This window comes from Perognathus longimembris, chromosome 3 (assembly GCF_023159225.1).
Source record: "Perognathus longimembris pacificus isolate PPM17 chromosome 3, ASM2315922v1, whole genome shotgun sequence".
Taxonomy (NCBI): Eukaryota; Metazoa; Chordata; class Mammalia; order Rodentia; family Heteromyidae; genus Perognathus; species Perognathus longimembris.
In genome coordinates, this window is record NC_063163.1 from 59,569,198 (window position 1) to 59,591,341 (window position 22,144).

The 22,144-nt window shown below is 39.4% G+C and overlaps 1 protein-coding gene across 1 annotated transcript in view; it reads right to left on the bottom strand.

The window, feature by feature from the left end:
• Positions 1-22,144, bottom strand: part of LOC125347617 (phosphatidylinositol 3,4,5-trisphosphate 3-phosphatase TPTE2-like) — an 85,108-nt gene that overhangs the window by 26,706 nt on the left and 36,258 nt on the right. The window contains exons 7-14 of the mRNA XM_048340611.1: positions 19,199-19,252; positions 17,093-17,149; positions 7,791-7,847; positions 6,758-6,808; positions 4,063-4,224; positions 2,388-2,507; positions 655-754; positions 477-540 (exon numbers count right to left, since the gene is read on the bottom strand). Of these exons, the coding sequence (XP_048196568.1) occupies positions 477-540; positions 655-754; positions 2,388-2,507; positions 4,063-4,224; positions 6,758-6,808; positions 7,791-7,847; positions 17,093-17,149; positions 19,199-19,252 (665 nt within the window). The remainder of the gene's footprint in view (positions 1-476; positions 541-654; positions 755-2,387; positions 2,508-4,062; positions 4,225-6,757; positions 6,809-7,790; positions 7,848-17,092; positions 17,150-19,198; positions 19,253-22,144) is intronic.

Consider the following 22,144-nt stretch of genomic DNA (forward strand, 5'->3'; position numbering starts at 1 on the left):
AAGAAAAAGGAAGAAAGAGAAAGGAAGAGAACTAAAGGAAAAAGGACTGGGCATGTTGGCTCAAGCTTGGAAATTGAGCTAGTAGGGAGGCAGAGATTAGGGGAACCTGTTAAGACTTTATCTCAATTAATTGTGTGGTACAATGACATACAAATAGAAGAATTATAGGTCAGAAAATCCCTACCTTGAAAATAACCAATACCAAAAGGGGTAGTGGTGTTGTTCAAGTGGTAGGCACCTCCCTAGGAAGCATGAGGCTCTGAGTTCACTCCCCAGTACCACCAAAAATCTAAAGCAATAACAAACCAAAAAAAAAAGGACACACCAGCATGGCTTAGATACAAATACTGTTGTTTGGGAAAACCAAAAAGAATATTATTACTTCCAAGAAAAATGTGGAGTGAACATTGAGTGTTAAGTTTCAAAATCCAGTAATATAATTAATATAAATAAATTAACAACTAAGTTTTACAAACCAGTGATGTAAGTTAAATCCAGATCAAATCCATCCTTGGCATATCTTCTCTTATTGCCAGACACCTGGGAGGTAAAAAAAACATAAATCTGTAAAATATAAATATATCCACAGAGAATTCCATATTGCTATCTCAGAGTCTTGCAAGTATAGGAAGAAAACATGTTCTGCCCACTTACCAGTCTTCTGATCAGGTTTTCTAGATATCTTGTCTGGTTCGCAAGGTGGAATATTCGCATAAACGTAATCAGCCTCAGAAGTCGAAAAAACACTGCCATCCTAAATAAATTTATAATTACATTTGAAAAGATTATTTTATAGTCCAGAAAGAGAAGAGTTCATCAATATATAAGTTAAACCTGTGTGTGTGTGTGTGTGTGTGTGTGTGTGTGTGTGTGTGTGTTGCTCTTCAGCACCCCACGGACTTCACATGCTACTCTAGAGCTCTACCAGCCAGCTCTACCCACCCCACAGAGTACATTTGGTAACATATGTATATATTTTTGGTTCTCACAACCAAAATGATGCAAATGCTAATCAGAGCTAGAAACGCGGCTAAACATCTGACAATGAATGGCAATTTAGGAAGAATTTTAGAATGTTTTTTGCCCTCCCCTCCCATAATAATAAATAATTGTCTTCTCTAAAATGTCAATAATACTAAAGTTGAGAAATTACAGTCTAGAGAAATAGTAATAAGTCCATTAGAATCTGTAGACTAAACATTTTGGTTTAAGATGAGCACTTTGCATTTTTCCCCCAAATGAACTAAGGTTTCTTGTATACTGGGGTTACTCCTTCCAGTAACAGAGGTTTCCTACAGCTACTACATGCACATCAGGCAGGCAAGAGGCTAAGATCCTTCCAAACCATGCTGGCTGGTGTGGACAAGTATGAACAAGAGTCACCGAGAGACTTGGTGAAACCACAGGTCCATGAATTCAGTAGTCTAGAGTGGAGCCTGAAGTGTTTTCTTGCAGGATACCAAGTTCTCAAGTGATGCTGAGGAGGCCCGATGGAGGACCATATTGCCTGAGGCTATTTTCAAGCTCCAAAGCCTGTCACATTACATATTTACATGGGGATCATATTGGAGCTCTGGGAAACTAAAGTAAGAAAGAATCTACTTGTTTTACTTCTAATGAATATAGCTAAAAGACCCCTAACACCAACCTCCCAATACACATTTGCACTTTTCTATCTCATTTAGAGAGAGAGAAAAAGAGACCAAGACAGAGAGAGACAGAGACAGAGACAAGGACACATAGACCCTCATCACCCCTCATATACATTTCACTTTCGAATCCTTTACTGCTTTAACTTTGCCTTAACATTGTTCATTTTTACCAAAATGACCTTGGAAAATTCTTTCTTTGGGTTGCTTTACGTCACCCCCTAGTTTCCATTTGCTACCTTTCATAGAATCATGACTAGAGTCACTCAAACTTCACACATGTTCAAGTCAATACACTCATGATCATAGGAAAAACTCAGACTCTAGAGCTTCAAGTGTAATGAATTTGTAGTTGAAACACAAAGGGAAATTCGGGGAGAATTTCAAAATGATGTTCCATTTTCTATGTCCAAGTAAAGGTACTTAAGTGAACACATCTATTATAGGCCTTGAATGCCATCATCTTTGAGTCCCCAAGGGTATGAAAACATATCAACATTTTCCTCTTTTCTCCTTTTTTTGGTACTGTCATTTGAACTCAGGTCCCTACACTTGCTAAGTAGACCTATACCACTCAATCCATCTTACTACCACTAAATATTTCATTTTCAAACTGTGTTGTCAGTATAGAACTTAATCAGAAATCAGTTTAATATACAAAATTAAAGCCAAGAAAAACAAAAATAAAAACTAAAGCAAAAAAAGAAAACTGTGACAGTTAGATCATATGTTTCCTACCTTTGGATATACTTAAAAAAATGAACGTAGAAAAATATATATGTTATATCAATCAGTATAATTATTCCAATGGTGACAACATCTAAGATGTTAAGTAACTGAGAAAAATAATGCTTTTTCCTGTAAAAGAAAATAAAAAATAGTTATCTTCTCTGCGCAAAAAATTACTCAATTCATCTTCATTAAAATTGGTACTCTAATAGATTCTATAAAACCCATTGTGTAGATTCGATCAAGAAAAAGTATATGTGGAAAGTTTACAAATAACCAATCTGTATTTATTACCAATGTGCATACAGGATGACAATTTAAGCTTAGTATGTCAGCAATATTCCCAAACCACTGGACAAAACACATGCACTGCCTTTTCCCCTAAGGTTGTGTGTAGAACAGTGCAAGTGTACTGTTGAGCAAGAAGCTCAGTGCACCAGAATATCCTTAGAGCAGTGGGCTAGGAGTATATAAGCAGCTTATGAGATGGGTAGGAGCTGCTCTTCTGAACTCATGATCTGGCCTTGCCCCCACACTGAAATCCCAAGGGGTTGCAGGGTCCTTCCCGGAACAAAGACAGACTTCCATCCACCACATGCTCCTTTCCAACACTAGCTCCTGCAGAGGTGAGCACTAGTCCTCCAGAGAAAGTATCCCCTCACTTTCAGGCAGCCTTTTTCAGGCTCTGACTAACCTGGCAGTGAGTAACTGTCCTTAGCTCAAAGTGTAAGGAGAACCAGCCATCAGGAAAGAACACAAACTGCCTTCTGAAATGATCTGGAGAAAAGGAGGCTAGGAGATCCAGTCCCTGGCTCCCATAGAAGCCCATCTCCAAGGTTTGTCTCACCCACCCAGATTCTCAGAAAAGCAGCAAGCAGAAAAGGGAAAAACTGATTACTTTCTTGCTAATACATCTCAGCAATGAGATAAGCATTCCCTTCATCACCCCCTAACTGTTTCAAAACTTTTCGATTTAATGAATTTGGGACTGTTCACAATCTAGTATTTTATAGACCATCAAATTTCAGTTGAAATTCAAGTCACAATCAAAGTACTAATATTTAGACCTCACATACACGTTCCTCCTCCTTCTTGACATACATGTTGACACATTAATTGCCTAGCCCCTTTTTAAAATTCCTTTAAGCTTTATCTGTTGAAGGTACTTTCTAGAATACACTGTGAGAGTGTCCACTGCAATATAAACATAATTAAAACTAGTCAATGAAAATCTGGGTTTGAATCATGGCTTCAAGAATAATTTTGAGGGCTGGGAATATGGCCTAGTGGCAAGAGTGCTTGCCTCCTGTACATGAAGCCCTAGGTTCAATTCCTCAGCACCACATATATAGAAAACAGCCAGAAGTAGAGATGTGGTTCAAGTGGCAGAGTGCTAGCCTTGAACAAAAAGAAGCCAGGGACAGTGCTCAGGACCTGAGTCCATGGCCCAGGACTGGCAAAAAAAAAAAAAAGAAGAATTTTGAAGAGGCACACATTTGGGTAGGTTGACCTGCCAGTTATATTACTATCCTTATTATTTTTTTTATCTAGCGTTGAAGCAAGGAGTTTAAGTACATAGTTAAGGGAAACAGTGGTCCTGAGATACTTGGTTGAAGAGCTAGTCTAGGGGATTTCTTAGAACAATCTAGGTTGAAGCTCAACAAAATAAAAGAATAAAACTTACCCTTTAACATATATTTGCAGAACAACATCCAGTAGGAAAAATAGTGCAATCATGAAGGAGACTGCTCTGTATTCCAAAGCAATGCTGAGTTTTGTCATTGTAATGACAACATCTGTACCCATCAGGGCAAGATCAATGAAAATGAGCAATATTTCTAGTATCCTGAAATAAATAAAGACAATGGGAGATTTTTTCCACAGTTTAACAATTGTTAAAGCCATCTGTCAGATGTCAAAATGTCATTATTTGAGATTACGCTGGCCAGTGGTAGGAAGAATGATAGTGTGTTGGAATCTCAAAAATTTACTGTTTTTACCCAACAGAAACTTTGATCAGTGAATAACATTCCCACCAACCAATATACTACATGATATCAAGGTTCCTCAAAATACCACTGCTGCAAGACAGAACAAAAATGGAAATAAAATGTCAAGTGTAAATGCTCTAAATTGAGAATTTCTCAAGATGCAGCTATCAGTTTCTCAGGGTAAATAAAACGTCATTAATTGGAGCAATTTTTAAGAATGTAATAGTTATACCTCAGTGAAGGCATGACTAACCTAAGCCCTTGAAGGATCACTTGGGCTGTGTGAAGGGGTTCACAGCTATCATTAGCCACTCATGATACTGAGGAGGATCCCAGGTTAAGGCTAGCTCCAGCAAAGAAATTCTCCCAACTGTGCCTGTGCTCCCAGCTGCTTCACTCAGGTAACTTCAATCAGAGGATTAAAGACCAGACCAGTCAGAGAAGGAGTGAAGCCTTTTCTCAAAAATAACCAAAGTAAGAAGGGCTAGAAGTCTGGCTCAGGTAGTAGAAATCCTGGCCAGCAAGCCCCCCAACTACTTAACTCCACTTTGACCCTAAGATTTTTGTCAAGGAGGTTTTCAACAAGTATATGAGTATATCTTTCTGGGTACTTCTAGTACAGCAATGGGCACATAAAAAATAATTCAATTCCATTAATATTTATGGAATTGATCTCTAAGTGCTTTGGAGCCTTTCTCTCACATATTTTAAGCAAGCTCCCCATTAATTAATTGTGTAATTTACATATTTATGAAGATGAATTGAATAGATTTCAAAGTCTTTTGTTAAAACTGAAACTCAAAATAAAATATTATTAACTTTTAAGTAGTCCCAGTCACAGTATTAAACCATTCTCTCACATAGAGAGGAAGCCAAAGTAACATGATTCCAGAATTAATTACATGTCTAAGGTACTTAATAGAATGCAACCTATCCTTGCAAAACTATAATGCTTCATTTTTGTCCCTCCCTTTCCACTCCCTCCCTCCCTCCCTTCCTTCTCCTTCCCTCCTTTTCCCTGTCCCCTTTGCCTTCCTTCCTTCCTTCCTTCCTTCCTTCCTTCCTTCCTTCCTTCCTTCCTTCCTTCCTTCCTTCCTTCCTTCATTTTCCTAGTCCTGGGGCTTGAACATTGGGCTGTCCCTGAGTTTCTTTTGCTCAAGGCTAGAGCTCTACCCCTTGAGCCACAGCCACATCTGGCCTTTTCTGGCATTTTCTGTGTATTTTATTGGAGATAAGCATCTAAAGGACTTTCTTGCCCAGGCCAGCTTCAAATGGTGATCCTCAGATCTTAGCTAGGATTTTATAGATGTGAGCCACCAGCTCCCAACTTAGTTTTACTTTCATAAGTAGAAAAAAGCAGCAATATGTCATTACACACACTTAGCTAAATGTCATTTTTTTCTTTAACTTTGTTGTCAAGATGTTGTATGGAGTGGTTACAGTTACATACATAAGACAGTACATTTCTTGCCATACTTGTTACTCTCTCCCACCTTCCCTACTCCCAAGCCTTGCTTCCAATGTGTACAGCTAGTTCCAACATATTGTCATGTGAATATAGCTGTTGGGTTGGTTTGCACTTTATCCTTTGTCAACATTTATATGTTCCCCTTCCCTTCTCTAATTCAGAAAAATGTCTATACAATACTCAGGATACCACAGAATCAAATACAACAGGGGCTAAACCATAGGAAAGAAAAAAATAATTTCTCATAGTACAGTAACAACAACAACAAAGAAAAATCTCCAGTTTCCTAGTCTTGGTGTTCATTTCATTTCTTTGCAAGTTTAAAGACTAGCTTAAGTCAATTTTTCAAGATAATTTGGATTATATTATAAAGGGGCATGTAGGTTATTTTTCAAGATCTTTTTTTCCAGTCCTGGGGCTTGAACCCTCCTGAGCACTTTCCCTGGCTTCTTTTTGCTCAAGGCTAGCACTCTATCACCTGAGCCACAATGCTACTTCCAGTTTTTTCTATTTATGTGTTGCTGAGGAATTGAACCCAGGGCTTCATACATGCTAGGCGAACACTCTATGGCTATGCCACCCTCTCAGCCCCTTTTCAACATCTTGACAGTAGGTATTCTTTTTGTTCTGTTTGACTTTCTCAAATGCTTTTCCCTTCAAATGCTGATGCTAAATGCCATATACATATTTCACATTCCCTGCCAGTCCTAGTGCGTGAAATCAGAGCCTGGGTACTGTACCTGAGCTTCTTTGTGCTCAAGGCTAGCACTCTACCACTTGAGCCACAGTGCCTCTTCCGGCTTATTCTGTGTATGTGGTACTGAGGAATTGAACCCGGGTCTTCATGCATGCTAGGCTAGCACTCTACCACTAAGCCACATTCCCAGCCCCATTATTTGTATTTCTAAAGTCTCACACACCTGAATGCAATAGATGATAGAATCCCATTTGCAATTTTCTTGATGTGGTGACTGTAAAAATTAGTAAAAACAAAATCAATCACATTTTGTCTCTCTAAAACATATGCTTTACCAAATAGCAAAGGCCTTAAAAATATCAATTTAATAGGACATTCTTCAGTTTTATACTAAAATGCTTTTTATCAATAAGTGAAATGTTTACATTTCTGTTTCATGAGGTTTCTGCCTACACATCCAGAATACATAGAAATAAACAGACATGAACCAGGCTTTGGCTTAGCAATATTTACCTTGGACATAAAATTCTAACCCTGATTTGATGGTAAATAAAGGCGTTAAGTCATCAACTAAATAAAGCACATGTGGTATGAAGGAGCTGTTTCCCAGTGCCGGTTCTTCAACAAACAACTGTAGTCCTGGGCAAGTCATTATACCTTGGCCAGCCCAGTTCCCACAGCAATGAAACGAGACACATCAGAGATGAACATGGTCCAAAAATGATTGTCTTGACTTTCAATAATCATCTCTTGAGATAGACATTCAGCACATAATTAGACAGAATTTTGTTTAGGGCTGCAAACGTACCTTATAGGTAAGGCATTTTAGTAAACCATATTTCAAATTAAAAATCCCCTCATGAGCAGCCTTTTCTCATTCATCCAAAGAGAGAGGCTTGTACACTGCCTGGAAATAGTGCCCTGTTTTCTCCTCTAGCATGACTCAATGGAGCCACTGGACAGCAGGCTCTTACCCTGCTGAGGCTCCCATCAAAGCACCAAATTGTTTTAGGCTACCACCAATAGATTAGAGTAAGAAGCATTCTTGACATTTCTCCTTTCAGACATCTAAGATAGAAAGGTATCTACAGATGTTACAGCAAAATAATCTTAGAAAAATACCAAAGACCCTGCATTGTCATCAATACCTCCACTAAACTTCTCTAATCTCAATCACTTTCTTTTGTGTGAGTATACCTTCATGTAAAGATGTATAAATGCACATAGGTGAGAGTGTATGTATAGTCAGAGCTCACCGTTCATTGTTGTTATTCCATTCTTCAATTTCTATTGTGGTATCAGAAGGTATGTTACTAAAAGATGAAAACAAACCATATTGTCAGACATCTTGAGTGATTTTCTAGACTTTATTACATATTCCTCCTTTATTCCTTCAATAACCCACAAATCATTCAAAAGTGTCAGCCTCCATGTATTAGAACATTTTTGGTAGTTTTCCTTTCTATTTCTAGTTTAATTCCATTGTAGTATGATAACATGCAGTAATATAAACTTTTCTTATATTTTTTTGTTAAGACTTCCTTTATAGTCTACAAAGAAATTCCTTTGTATAATTACTAGACAATAATAATAGAGAGGAAAGAAAAAGAAAAAAGAGAACCATACTGCCTCTATGCCCTAAAATACTATTTTCTTTGGAGAAAGCATCATGGGTTGGTGAATTGATATCTATTCTGTGACTGTTGAGTGAAATATTCTGCAGAAGACTGTTTCCATTTGCCTATGCCATCAGTTAAATCTTGTCCCTTATTGATTTTTTGAGAGGATCTAAGACGATTGGGGTCCATCGACTCATTTATGGTCAGTGGTGTTTATTGTATGAAATTGATTGCATTGATTCTTAGGTGTCGTTTTGTTTAGCCATTACAGTGACCTTTAGCAACACGAAGTGACTTTTATGTTATATAATGTTTCAAGTTTTCTTGGTCAGCTATGAGTACATTTAACATTTGCTTACTTTGGGGATCCTTTCTTGGAATATCTTTCCATCCATTCACTCCAAGCCTGTGTTTGATTTTGTTAAGGAGGTGTAGTGTTTTCTTTCTATGTTTTTGTGCTGGCACTACTAAGGCATGATCTTAGGGCCTGGCTGCTCTCTCTTAGCTTTGTCAGTCAAGGCTGGTGCTCTACCACTTGAGCCAAACTTCTAGCTTAACTGGAAATAAGAATCTCATAGACTTTTTTCTGCAAAGGCTGGCTTTGAACCACGACTTCAGATCTCAAGAGTAGTCAGAGTTATAGGCATGAGATACCAGTTCCCAGAGTCTGTGTCTCTTGAGTTAGAAAAAAAGTAGCAGCTCACTGAGGTGTCTACTATGCATGAGTCAATAGTTTTAGCAAACCAGTGACAAAAAATGTATAGAGAAAAAAACAAACAAACAAACAAGGAGTCACTGGATGAATCTCTTATCTGCTATATTTATCACTTGATTGGACATGAGATTCTCCTAGAGTTGGCTAATGAACTACAATCCCATTTGGAGCCAGCGTAAGGTAGCAATAGTCAGGAAGCAGAAGTGAGTTCAGCAGAAAACAGTGAAGCTAAGAATCATACAAGTGTTCCTCACTCTCACACAGTGTAGCCACTCTGTAAGGCAGGTACCCCAGGCTTTTATCAGTCCCCTCATCAGTCTTGATGGAGCTGGTCTCAGAGCCCTATAGTGTCTTGATAGCTGAAACATCTTATTCTTTCTTTCTTTTCTTTCTTTCTTTTTTTTTTTTGCCAGTTCTGGGGCTTGAAGTCAGGGCCTGAGCACTGTCCCTGGCTTCTTTTTGCTCAAAGCTAGCACTCTACCACCACTTGAGCCACAGTGCCACTTCCAGCTTTTTCTATATATGTGGTGCTGAGGAATCAAACCCAGGGATTCATGTATATGAGGTATGTACTCTACCACTAGGCCATATTCCCAGCCCCTCATTGTTTATTTCTTTATTGCTAGTATTAGGGCATGAATTCAGGTGTTGGACACTGTCTCTGAATTCTCTGAGAAAGGTTGGTGCTCTACCATTCAAGCCACAGTTCCACTTCCCCTACTTTTCAGGTCAATTGGAGATAGATATCTCATGACCTTCCCAGCCAGGGCAGGCTTTAAGCTACAATCCTAACATCTCAGCCTCCATATGGCTTGAAACTTGATAGTTTTAATGAAAACTATTAATTGTAAAGTTAGATGACTCAAGAATTATGCTTGTCTACTCAATAAACTGCAATTTAAAGGTAAAACTCCCTTCATTCACCTAGATTCCTGAGTCTTGAATCTCTCATCAATTTCTCACCATCACCTTGAAACTGTCCTTTCTGTTCTCAGATGGGGTTCAAAAACCATAGTACTGAGGCAGGAGCTCTATAGGCTAAAGGGATTAGAATTGAGGCCCCCACTTCACGTGGTAGAAGCACTGAAGTAGGAGCACTCTGTCAGGGTAATGAATACTTCTAGGCTTCTTAGTTTCATTGTTTTCTGCTAAAGGCTCTTCAGAAAACAGTGTTTCCTCCAACATCCTATTGCCACCAAATAAAATAACTGAATTGAGAACAGTTTGTATATACCTAAAGAAGACTTTAAAATTGTTTTAAATAGTCTCCTCCCTAAGAGAGTCCACATGCAATAACTAAATGCAAATTGTAGGAACTATAATTTATTCCCTCAATAATAACTGTGTCCTCTCTTCCCTCCCACCCACTTCTTTTCCTCTTCCTGAACTGGCCTCTTTCTCCTTGCTCCACCTCCTCCACTTCCTCTTCTTCCATCTCTTCTTTCACATATTCCCTTTTATTTTTCTTTTCTCTTGCTTCTTCATTGTAATGGGGATTGGACACAGGAGCTTGTCCATGCTAGACACCTAAGTGAGTTGTTACATACCTCCTATCTCAAATTAAAGACAGCACAATATTCCATAAAGAGGTTAATCATGAGAAGATACTAAGAATAGTATTGAAGGAAATCTGTGTTCACTTGGATGCCACTGCAGTGATGTCTGTGTTTGCTTCTGTACACACACACACACACACACACACACACACACACACACACACACACAAAACCATTTCTATCTTACATTTCAGTTGTTAATCCACTTGGAGATACTGTTGGTGTTTCTAGAGAAGTTTTGCTAAAGGATTAAAAAGAACACAAAAGAAACCATGTCAGTTTGGGTTCCAATTAGCTATAGTAACTCGAGTCAAATTACTTATATCTACTCTTCAGCTAACAAGCTGATCATCCGTACTTTACATGTAACTCAGTAGTAGAAATCTACCATGTCATATTTCTTAGAAGATGATTCTAATAGATTATATCAGTTCCATGAAAACAGAATATTGCAAGATGTTTATAGTTCTACATGCCTATAATCCCTGCCTACTGAATGCTGGGAAGATAGATCATTGAGACCCTGTATTAACAACAAGAACAAAATGCCTGAAGATTGATCACACTCATCTTTGTTTAATTAGAAATGGGATTTCACAGGCTAGTAATGAGTACACAAGTATGTAAGCTGCCTATGGTAACTACACAGACAGAATTTAAAAGTTATGTCAAAAGAAATGACTTCTAGGCTTCTTTAGCACTTTAGGAACAGTGAAACAATGTTTCATGAATGTATGCTTTAAGATGTGTGTTTGATGTTTGTTTGTTTGTTTGTTTTTTGGCCAGTCCTGGGGCTTGGACTCAGGGCCTGAGCTCTGTCCCTGGCTTCTTCTTGCTCAAGGCTAGCACTCTGCCACTTGAGCCACAGCGCCACTTCTGGCCGTTTTCTATAGATGTGGTGCTGGGGAATTGAACCCAGGGCTTCACGTTTAAGAGGCAAGCACTCTTGCCACTAGGCCATATCCCCAGCCCCATGTGTTTGATGTTTTTCCCCCCTGGATCCTTGCAACTAACCTAAACTTGAATATGCCAGTGGCTACTGGTGGCACAGTCTACACAGAATTATGTTTTGTAATGCTCTGGGAAAAACTTTCAAATGGTTGGGCATACAATTCAGCATGGCTGATTGCTTTTGAATATCATGTTGGTTTTATAATGTGACCGTAATTGGGGGTTTAATTTCAAGTCCATATTCTGTCTTTCATTTGGAAAGGCTTTGCTGCCAAATTATGGTATTCCTTTTTTGTTCATACTGTAACTCCTAAAGGCTAGGTGATCCAAAATCAAATATGCGTTAAGGAGCTATTGATTTAGAAGGAAACAGGATTCTTGTCTAACATCAGATTTAGTTGAAGCTGTGGTTATGTTTCAAGAGGTTACATTTGGGCATGGTGGTAATCTTTTCAATTCTATCAGTTCCAAGTACTATGGACCATTCTCTATGGCCCAATAAGGGAATGGTTCTTCCTTTATGATTTGGCCTCTGAGTGATTTTGGATTTCGATTTAGCAGCTGTAATGGTTACAGATTGATGGATAGCAAACATTTATTCTTCTTGATTATTCTCACCGTTCCATGTAAATTGATCACTACCACTGAAATAACGCATTTAACTGATAAAGTATTATTTTGTTTTAGGTTTTTGTTGTTTTGTTTTAGTGCTGGTGCTGGGCTTGGAACTAAGGGTCTAGGCACTGTCCCTGAGCTTTTTGTTCAAGAATAACCCTCTACCACTTGAACCACAGCTCCATGTCCAGCTTTTTTTGTTAGTTAATTGGAGATAAGAGTCTCACAGGCTTTCCTGCCCAGGCTGGTTTCAAACTGTGATCCTCAGATCTCAATCTCCCGAGAACATAGGAATAGAGGTATGAGCTACTGGTATCAGGCTGTTTTAGTTATTTTGTATGAAATCCTTGAATACAAATATTTATTAGGTGGAAATATGAGATAGCTTATATTGGAAATAAGCCACCAAAATTAGGTTTTGGAGGCGGGCAGTACTGGAGTTTGATCTTGGGCCCTTGAGTATGCTTTGAATGTGCACTAACATTTCAGACATGTCCTCTGCTCTTCTTGGTTTTCGTTATGTCTCAGTTAGGGTTACATGTTTGCTTCAGAAAGAAATCCTCCAATTTACACCCCCCACACACCGTATCTGGGATTACATACATGTACCAACATGGCCTAGCCTGTTTGTTTCATGAGCACATGTTTAGTTTTTACAGTGGCTCACCTCAAAACTTGATCTTCCCCATCTGCACTTTCGGAAGTCCTAAGCTCTAGCAGGCACTACACTCAGTCTTAAAGAACATAACCAACAAATATTAGTACTATTATTTTGCTGAACAGCCATGATTCATACATATAATCCCAAGTACTTGGGAGACAGAGAACAGGAGGGATCATGGTTCATAGCTCACAGAGTATGTAGGACCCCCATCTTTCTTTTTGGCAAGTACACTAGATCTCGTGCTTGTTAGACAAGCACTCTGTAGCTGAGACATCCTTCAAGCCCTCTCTCCTACCAGACATTTTTGAGATTGCAGCTGTCATCCTGCTGGATACATGCATAGATCTGTAGACAAGAGGGTTCCTTTTCTACCGTGGGTGATAGATGTGCACCACCATGTTTCTTTGCTCTGTTGAGATGAAGACTTGCAAACATCTCTACCCTGGATGGTTCTGGATACAGTCCACTTAATATCAAACTCCCACAAATGCTTACTATAGTGCTAAGCTCCTGACTGGTGAACTTTTTTTTTTTGGCTGGACTGTCCATGAGGTACATTCCACCCAAACTCAGCCACCCAGGTAGGTTAGGACTACAGGAGTGTGCCACTGTACCCAGCTTTCTATATAGATTGTGGGCTTCTTTATATCTCACATTTCATTAGTAGCTCTGTTACTAGGAATTGTTGAAAATGCATAGGTAGAAGGCCCATTGGATCCAAAAATTCTTATGGTCAGTCATCATGTGGATTTCTAGATTGCACATTTTGATTCACATTACTATGAAGCTTAGAAATTGTTATTTTATTTATATACAAATCAGTTGTTCTGAAACTTGTGAATCATTTTTCCACAGAAGTGAGGTTGGGGAAGTTGGAAAGGACATACTTGGTCTAGTAAATACTCAACAATTCCATCTTTCTTTTCTGGTGTTTACAACTAAATTCATGCAGAGTGTACACTTTGTGTATTATCTATGGAAAGTAATCTACAGATCTCTCTTTAGATTTGCATGCAATATCAAAGATCCTGTATTACCAGGGTACTCTAAATGCCCCCATGCAGGTCTAGTGCTGGTCCTCAATGTGAACCATTACTACTTTTACAGATATGAAGACACGGACTACTAATATCTCAAATTTCAACTCAAATTTCACACATATCTATGAACATAAATATGTATCTGTATCATCATAGACATCATTTTATATGATTTATATACATCATAGACTCATTTTGTATACCTTTTAGTAGTAGATCTGTCATCTATTTTGATTGTTTTCCCTATTCAATTGTATTGTCTTAAGCATAATTCCCTTCTACACTATTTTTAAGCAGAAACATCTGAAGATCTTTCTCCTTGGTATCTTCATGCTCTACAACAAGGTCAAGAATCTACAGGCCAGACACAGGGGTTCTAAATAATTGGCCATGTGTTTGAGTTGATAACCAATCTCTTATGGTAGAAAAGCTCCACATAATGAGGGATTAGGTCACCAGTCTCACCACATGACATAGCTCTGGATAAAGAAGAATTCACGTGTGAACTTTGATCTTCCTATTTAGATTTCCACAACTCTGCTCCAAAAATGATTCTATCCTTTGGATTCACAGTGGAATTCTATAAGGCCTTCAAAACAGAGCTCACACCAATGCTCCTCAAACTCTTCAACAAAATTGAGAGTAAAAGTTCACTACAAACACATCCTATGATGCTAATATAACCCTTATCCCCAAAGCAGACAGGAACTCATCAAGGAAAGAGAACTTTAGACCCATTTCCTTGATGAACATTGATGCAAAACTCAACAGAATTCTGGCCAATTGACTTCAATAAGTCACACAAAAAAAATCATACACTATGATCAAACAAGATTCATTCCAGGGATGCAAAGCTGGTTCAATATATGCAAGCCAATGAACATAATCCACCACATCAACAGGAGCAAGGTCAACAATCACATAATTATTTCCCTAGATGCAGAGAACGTGATTGACAAAATCCAGGACCCAATTATGATAAAAGCTTGGAAGAAAGTAGGATCCAGGGAACATTCCCGGATATGATAAAGCCTGCTTACAACAAACGCACAGCGAGCATTATACTTACTGGTGAAAAGTTAGAGCCATTTCCTTTAAAATCAGGAGCAAGACAAGGTTGTCTGCTCTTTCCTCTCCTCTAAACATAATACTAGAATTCCTAGCCAGAGAAATAAGGCAAGAGGAAGAGATAAAGGGGATCCAAATAGGAAAAGATGAAGTTAACCTTTCTCTCTTTGCAGACGACATGATCCTGTACCTAAAAAACCCCTCTAATCCCAAGTTACTTGAGCTGATCCAAAAGTTTGGCAAAGTAGCCAGATATAAAATAAATCCTCAGGCTGAGCATATGGCCTAGTGGCAAGAGTGCCTGCCTCGTATACAGGAAGGCCTGGGTTTGATTCCCCAGCACCACAGATATAGATAACGGCCAGAAGTGGGGCTGTGGCTCAAGTGGCAGAGTGCTAGCCTTGAGCGGGAAGAAGCCAGGGACAGTGCTCAGGCCCTGAGTCCAAGGCCCAAGACTGGCCAAAAAAAAAAAAAAAAAGCAATGACAAGCAGCTGGGGTTATATAAGAAAAACAGACTGTAGCAAACACTGGAAAAATGTGAAGGACAGAAAATTATGAGAAATGTATCAAGTAAACAATCAGGAATAGTAACTATAAAGATATAGGTATATAGAAAATGCTCTTCTCCAAAACCAACATCATTAAAAAAACAAGGAGAAGTACACTTGAACAGAAGAAGTGAGATGGATTCATATCCACTGCTAGCAAGGAAGGATCATTCAGACAAAAATGTCCATCACAAAACATCAGAGTTTAGTACAATCTAAATAAATCTAAGAAAATATTTAAAATATTGCATTTTTTGCCAGTCCTAGGCCTTGGACTCAGGGCCTGAGCACTGTCCCTGGCTTCTTTGTGCTGAATGCTAGCACTCTATCTCTTGACCCAGAATGCTACTTCTGGCTTTTTCTATATATGGGGTGCTGAGGAATCAAACACAAGACTTCATGTATACAAAGCAAGCGCTCTACCACTAGGCCACATACCCAGCCCAAACATTTCATCTTCTAGCTGAAAAAATTATATTTTTCCAGATGTTTAAATGTTAAGTCATAAACCAACTGTGGAGAAATTGGAAAAAAAATTGAATTCCTCAATGTGTCTTACTTTTGTAAAGAAACAGAACTATGAAAAGAAAGGAGACTTAAGAAAGTGTAAGAACACATGAAAGTTAACTCACAGGCACTTGATTAAAAATCAGAGAAGATTGATAAACCAATAAGGAAATTTAAACTTAATTGAAGCAAATGAAAACAAAACGATGATATTGGAAAACACATTCATGTGTTAGCTCAAGTTCATATTCAGAATTGTAAGACACAACAGTAGTGACAGGGTGGGAGGTCTTTGGATTGGGTAAAGAATTTCTTGTGTAGTCCAATCGAAAGAAATAATGCCTAGAACTTTACACAGCAAACTAAGAAACGGATGTTGGAAAGTTAATAAATGCCTCAGCTTTTTTCATTAGCAGGGACTGGAGTTAGATGATAGAGAATCTTACAAGTTGGCCTCACAGGCAAACGCTCTACAACAAGAGCCAAGACCCATGTCATTTTGCACTGTAGATATCTATCCAAGAAATAATCACCCAAGCGCCAGGCAGGGAGGAATACAGATGTAATATCCTATGCCAGGCTTAGTGGTTGAGATAAGGGTCTCAATAAATTATTTCCAATGGGATTGCTCCAAATTACAATGGCTTCAAAGGGACTAGGTGAAAATGGATCACAAAGCCACATTGGCAACAACTTACGCAAGAATTAAGAATAAAATGACCTAATAAATATATGTAACCTGAGGTATACTAATGTTGTCTTCTTGTTTAAGGTGAGTTCACTACACAGAAACTCAAAAGTTATACACCACCTAAGTTTCCACATTGGAGGTACTCTATAGCCCGAACTGTCTGTCCTTACTCTCACATAGGGACATGGAATAGTAGGATGGAAGCAGGACTTCCCATTCAATCTGATTGTGGGCCCCTCAGGGTGACAGTGTTTAAAAGAAGCAAGGTTCAACTCAGGACAGATTAGCTTCTTTCTCCTGGGCTCTACAGTCTGCTGGGCTTACCATTTGGTTTGAAAAGGCATTCCCAGAACCCTTTATTCATTGTGAGTAGCTGAAAGGCACTGTGATAACCTAAAGGTTTGAGTGATACTACTTGACTTCACAACAGACCACCAGCAAGTGTTTTTTCACCTGCCCCTTTATTTCCTACGAGATTTCACAACCGTTCTTGACTACATGCAGATACTGAGAGGCAGTACTGTGGACTCTGAAGAGTCATCATACTCCAAAATGATATATGGCTCAGATGCAATAAACTCACCCATCAATACTCTCTTCTTTGAGCTCAACTACAAGGGCTTGTAATCCGCAGTCGTCTCTGTGGACATATCAAAATCACACAACAAATTAAGTGGGACAAGGGGGGAAGAAACCACACATGTTTTAATGCTACTAGGAAAGGAAACTAGGGCCTCGTGTATGGCATTAAGTACACAATGAAAATATTATGCATTCATTGATTTCCAAGCCCTAGAGAGGATATATACATCAAAGAACTGAACATACCCAGGAACATAGAAGAGAGGTATAGAAGAGATTTGTTACACCCTTCAAACTGAAACAAACATGTAGCTAATGTAATATGAGACTTCTATTTCTTGACCTGTGTAAAAACTGTTACAGCAGGAACCAAAGCATGGGGTTAGTTGTCATTCCAAGGAGCACACCTAATTATAGTAGGATCCTAAAAAGGCAAACAAAAAATTAAACAGAAACACCAGGCAGGTCTCTGTTGATGACCTGGATTCATTGGCCATTAAATTAGTACAAGAGTTTCAAGAAAATATGAAGGAAGAAGCCTAGGCATGGAGTGAGTAGGCCCTGAACCCTCCCATGAAGTGAGGCGACCCAGTTCCATGCCCTTCGCCAAGGAGAAGAACAAGGCAAAAAGCAAATTGGCTGATTCCTTACAAGGAGGGTTTCTCCCTTCAGACAGAGGTTGCATTTTCTAGGCTTGTCTTCCCTTCTAGAATATAAGGCAGAGTCAGGTAGACAATTTAGGATGAAATGAGGCATGGGAAAGTACCAACAGGAATTCAGAGACAACACAACACACACATTACGCAGGAATGAATGCCTCCAGTGAAGGCAATGACACATCATGCCTATTTTCTCTGTTTTTCTTTCCTCCTACGAAAACTGTTGAACACACACACACACACATACACACACACACTCACACACACACACACACACAATCAGAGAAAACCCAGGGAATAGGTGCTGGTGGAAAACTGAGTCACTTCCACGTGATGTGTACAGCAGAATAAAACACATTGAGATTCCTTGTCCAAGGAGCCAAAGCCCTTTATGCCATCTCCAGTGAGTCAGCCTCAGTGGCCGCGTTTGAGTGGAGACCTCAACTAAAACTTACTTCCTCTGCTTTGTGCTTTTATCCTTCCTCTTTAATTTCCCTTTTTAAGATGCCCATCCCCATCCCTATCCCCCATCCAGTGCTGTCTTTTTCTTGCTATTTCGTTCTCTGTAGTTTGAGCCTGAGAGTTGTAGAACTCCTGAATTTCTGTATTTTTCTTATGTCAGGTAATATGGTGAGGATATCATCTTAGGAAAACCCGGTTTCTTACACCAGAGGAGAGAAAGGAAGGGAGAAAAGATAGTAGAGAGAGAAACAGAGAGAGAGAGAAAGAGAGAGAGAAAGACCGAGAGCCCATACACAAGCTCCTCTGCCTTGTTTAATTATTTACTTATCTACCTATCTACTTATCTTTTCGATTCCTGGGCCTGGAAATCAAGACCTGGGCACGGTCCCTGAGCTGCTTCTGCTCAAACATAATAGTCTACCACTTGCACCACACTGCCAATTCTCCCACTGGAGCAATGGCATAAGGCATTGTGTGCCTTACATATTGTTCCATGATCTGATTGCCTATGCTCCTGGCAGTATGGAGGAGGGTGGTTAATATTGCTGTGGACTCCTATCAGCCTCACTGGGTGAGAGAAGGGTCTCACTAACTTATTTCCTAAGCTGGCTACTCAATGATTTTACCTCCAATTTCCATTCACCAAACAGCCATTGTCAAAGACATGTGTCACAGGCTTCCCCTTCCTGATACAAATTTCTGTGATTTCCTCAGCCATATTGGTGTTCCAACATAGGATCTTTCACTTTCTGACATGTATTACTTTGCACATGCCACCAGTCCATTCATGGTATTTGTGTTTCTTTGTGTGCAGTGTTTAGCTCCCGGCATGTGAATGTGCATCTGTAGGTGTCCAAGTGTCTGTACATACATACAGGCTTGTGTGTGTGTGTGTGTGTGTGTGTGTTTGTGTGTGTGTGTGTGGCCATATCTGCTAGCTATACACCTGTATGTCCATATATTTTACGGCTTTATCTGTTTCTTACCTTTCAGATACGTTGTCATCATTTGGTGCTGAACAAACCTCATCTTCACATGTTCTATAGGAACAAAAAACACAGATGTAGTCAGATGCCTCACTTCTTTGTAAACTTCATCTTCTGAGTCAAATCATTTTGCAGGTAATTCACGGGTGGACTATGCGTTTTTCCCTCTAACTTTGGTTCTCTTCTCCCCCTTGATTTGGAATAAGGGCCACATTGCAGTTTCAGATAGCTAAAGAAATATACTTGGTGATAAAATACAATTCGGTGATACAGTATTGGAGGTACATTACAGTTCTCCCCTTTGGTCCAATCCGTTCGAGTCTTACAAAAAGCATAATTCAGAAGGGTCTCAGGCTCCTAAGAATAATGACTCCAGAATGCATAGTGCTTATGACCTGTTCCTCTTTTACCCATTTCCTTCTAAGAAAGAAGTCATCCACAGATCTGTCCGTGACAAGTTAAATGCAGTTAGAAAGAGACTGAAATTCCAAAACTTCCTGAGGATGAGTTTACAAATTGCAACCTCTTTTTCCTTTCTCTCCTTGGTTCACCCTGCCCACTTCCAACCTGTGCTCTACACACTGAGCTATGGCCAACTCAAGGGTTTGTGTGTTGAAATTTCCATGTAAATATGTTCATGTATATGTGTGGATGTACACACTCATGTTTATGATCAGATACATAGGGTCACATACAATTCTACATTTTCTAGACATGACTCAACAGCTTACAAATGTAGGACCCTGACCCCCATGTAAATCAGTGACTTGCAAGTTTGCATATCACATTTCTGTATGCTGAGTTGTATATTTCGTAACACACTCTGTATAATAATATGTTTACCTACTCTACCTGTCTGCTCAGGTGTCGACAATGAAACTATAAAAACAAGAGCATCAGGGTTTTGTCACCATATTTTTCTTCCCCCAATTCAATTGTATTGCCTGAGTACACATCCCTTCTATACTATTTAAGTTCTTCATCCTTGAGTCCCTCCATCAACACCTAAATTTCACCATCCTAAGAGGCTTCATGCTCTAACACAAGGACAAAGACCCAGAGACCTGCAGGAGGGCCTCTGGACAATGTGTGCTGGGTTTGGGCTGTCTGCTCTCAATATGGACAAGAATGCATAGATATTGTTCATAAATATAACTTTTGGGGGTCCAATAACTACCTTCCCTTGAATCTGGTATTAAGTAATCTTTGAATATTCGTTTGTGTAGACCTAATTCAAGTCTGACATCTTTTACTAGAATTGAGTTTTCGTGTGGCAGTAATGAAAACATTCAAATTTTGCAAAGAAGAAAATGATGAGTGCATATTTAAGGAGCTACCATCTTGATACCAATGTGTAGTCTATTTTCTCGAGTTTCATTACAATGTAGAGGGACACATCTTCCTTCCTACTCTTCAGGAATTCCTCAGTAAGTCCTCAGACTAATTTCTTACCCCCAGCGATTGCTCAGCTATCTTCCCACCCGTTGGATAAAATGGAACAGTGGAAAATTGGACGCAGGGGTTCATCCACAGTGATGATGAGTGGGAACTTGGAGAACCAGCCACTCCTGCTGCTCTAGGTTCCTCTAGTCTCTGCCAACTGCTACCGGTTCCTTGGTCTTTGAAAATTCTTTTGAGTTTTGCTCTTCCAGGATTCTTTTGTCCCCACATGCAATCTACCAAATCTCATACCAAGGCATTCTGAAAGAAATACCCTTTAGATTTTGCTGATACTTACACAGTGTCTCCAACACAACAGGGACATGTAACATTCCCTTCATGACATATTTTGTTTGATCCATAGAAACAAACTTAGAACGTTTCCTACAGATACTATGTTGAGAACAGGTAGAAACTAGGCTCCTGGCATTTTCTAGTGCTTGATATCTCGCCGCGAACCTCGCAAATCTCAGTGTCCACATTTCTTTACTTGTATAGGTATGTTCACTACCCATACATGCATGGAAACTGAAAAGAGGCTTTTGGGAAAAATGAAAGTTTTACACCTGCCAAAGATGATTTTTATGCAAGATGATATTTGTGGTTTTGTAAGTCCTGGGCAAGAAATCAGGGCCTGGTACTGTCGCTGAGCTTCTTTTGCTCAAGGCTAGCACTCTACCACTTGAGCCACAAAACCATTTCGGGCTTTTTCTGTTTTTGTGGTACTGACTAATCAAAACCTGGGCTTAATGCGTGCTAGGAAAGTGCTCTATCGCTAGGTCACATTCCCAGCCTTTCATGCAAGATTGAAGAATAATAAAGACCTAAAACGTCTACCTAACCTGAGGTCCAACAAAGACCTCTTCTTGTTTAAGTTAAACTCACTTCACAGGAACTCAAGAGTTACATGCCATCTAATTTTCCGCCCGGCAGGTGCGCTCTATTCCCTCTTGTCTGTCCTGCCTCTCACATAGGGACAAGGAATAGCAGGATGGAAGCAGGACTTCCCATTCAATGTGATTGTGGGCCCTTCAGGGTGGCAGTGTTCAAAAGAAGCAAGGTTCGACTCAGGATTGATTAGCTTCTTTCTCCTGGGCTCTACAGTCTGCTGGGCCTACCATTTGGTTTCAGAAAGGCCTTCCCACGTCCCTTGGCTCATTGTGAATAGCTGAAAGGCACTGTGATAACCTAAGGGTTTCAGTGATACTACTTGACTTCACAGCAGACCACGTGCAAGTGTCTTTTCACTTGCTCTGTTATTTTCTACTAGGTTTCACAACCGTTCGTGACTACATGCAGATACTGAGAGGCAGTACTGTGGACTCTGAAGAGTCATCATACTCCAAAATGATATATGGCTCAGATGAAATCAACTCACCCATCGATACTGTCTTCTTTGGACTCAACGACAACGGCTTGTAATCCGCAGTCATCTCTGTGGACATATCAAAATCACACAACAAATTAAGTGGGACAATGGGGGAAGAAACCACACATGTTTTAATG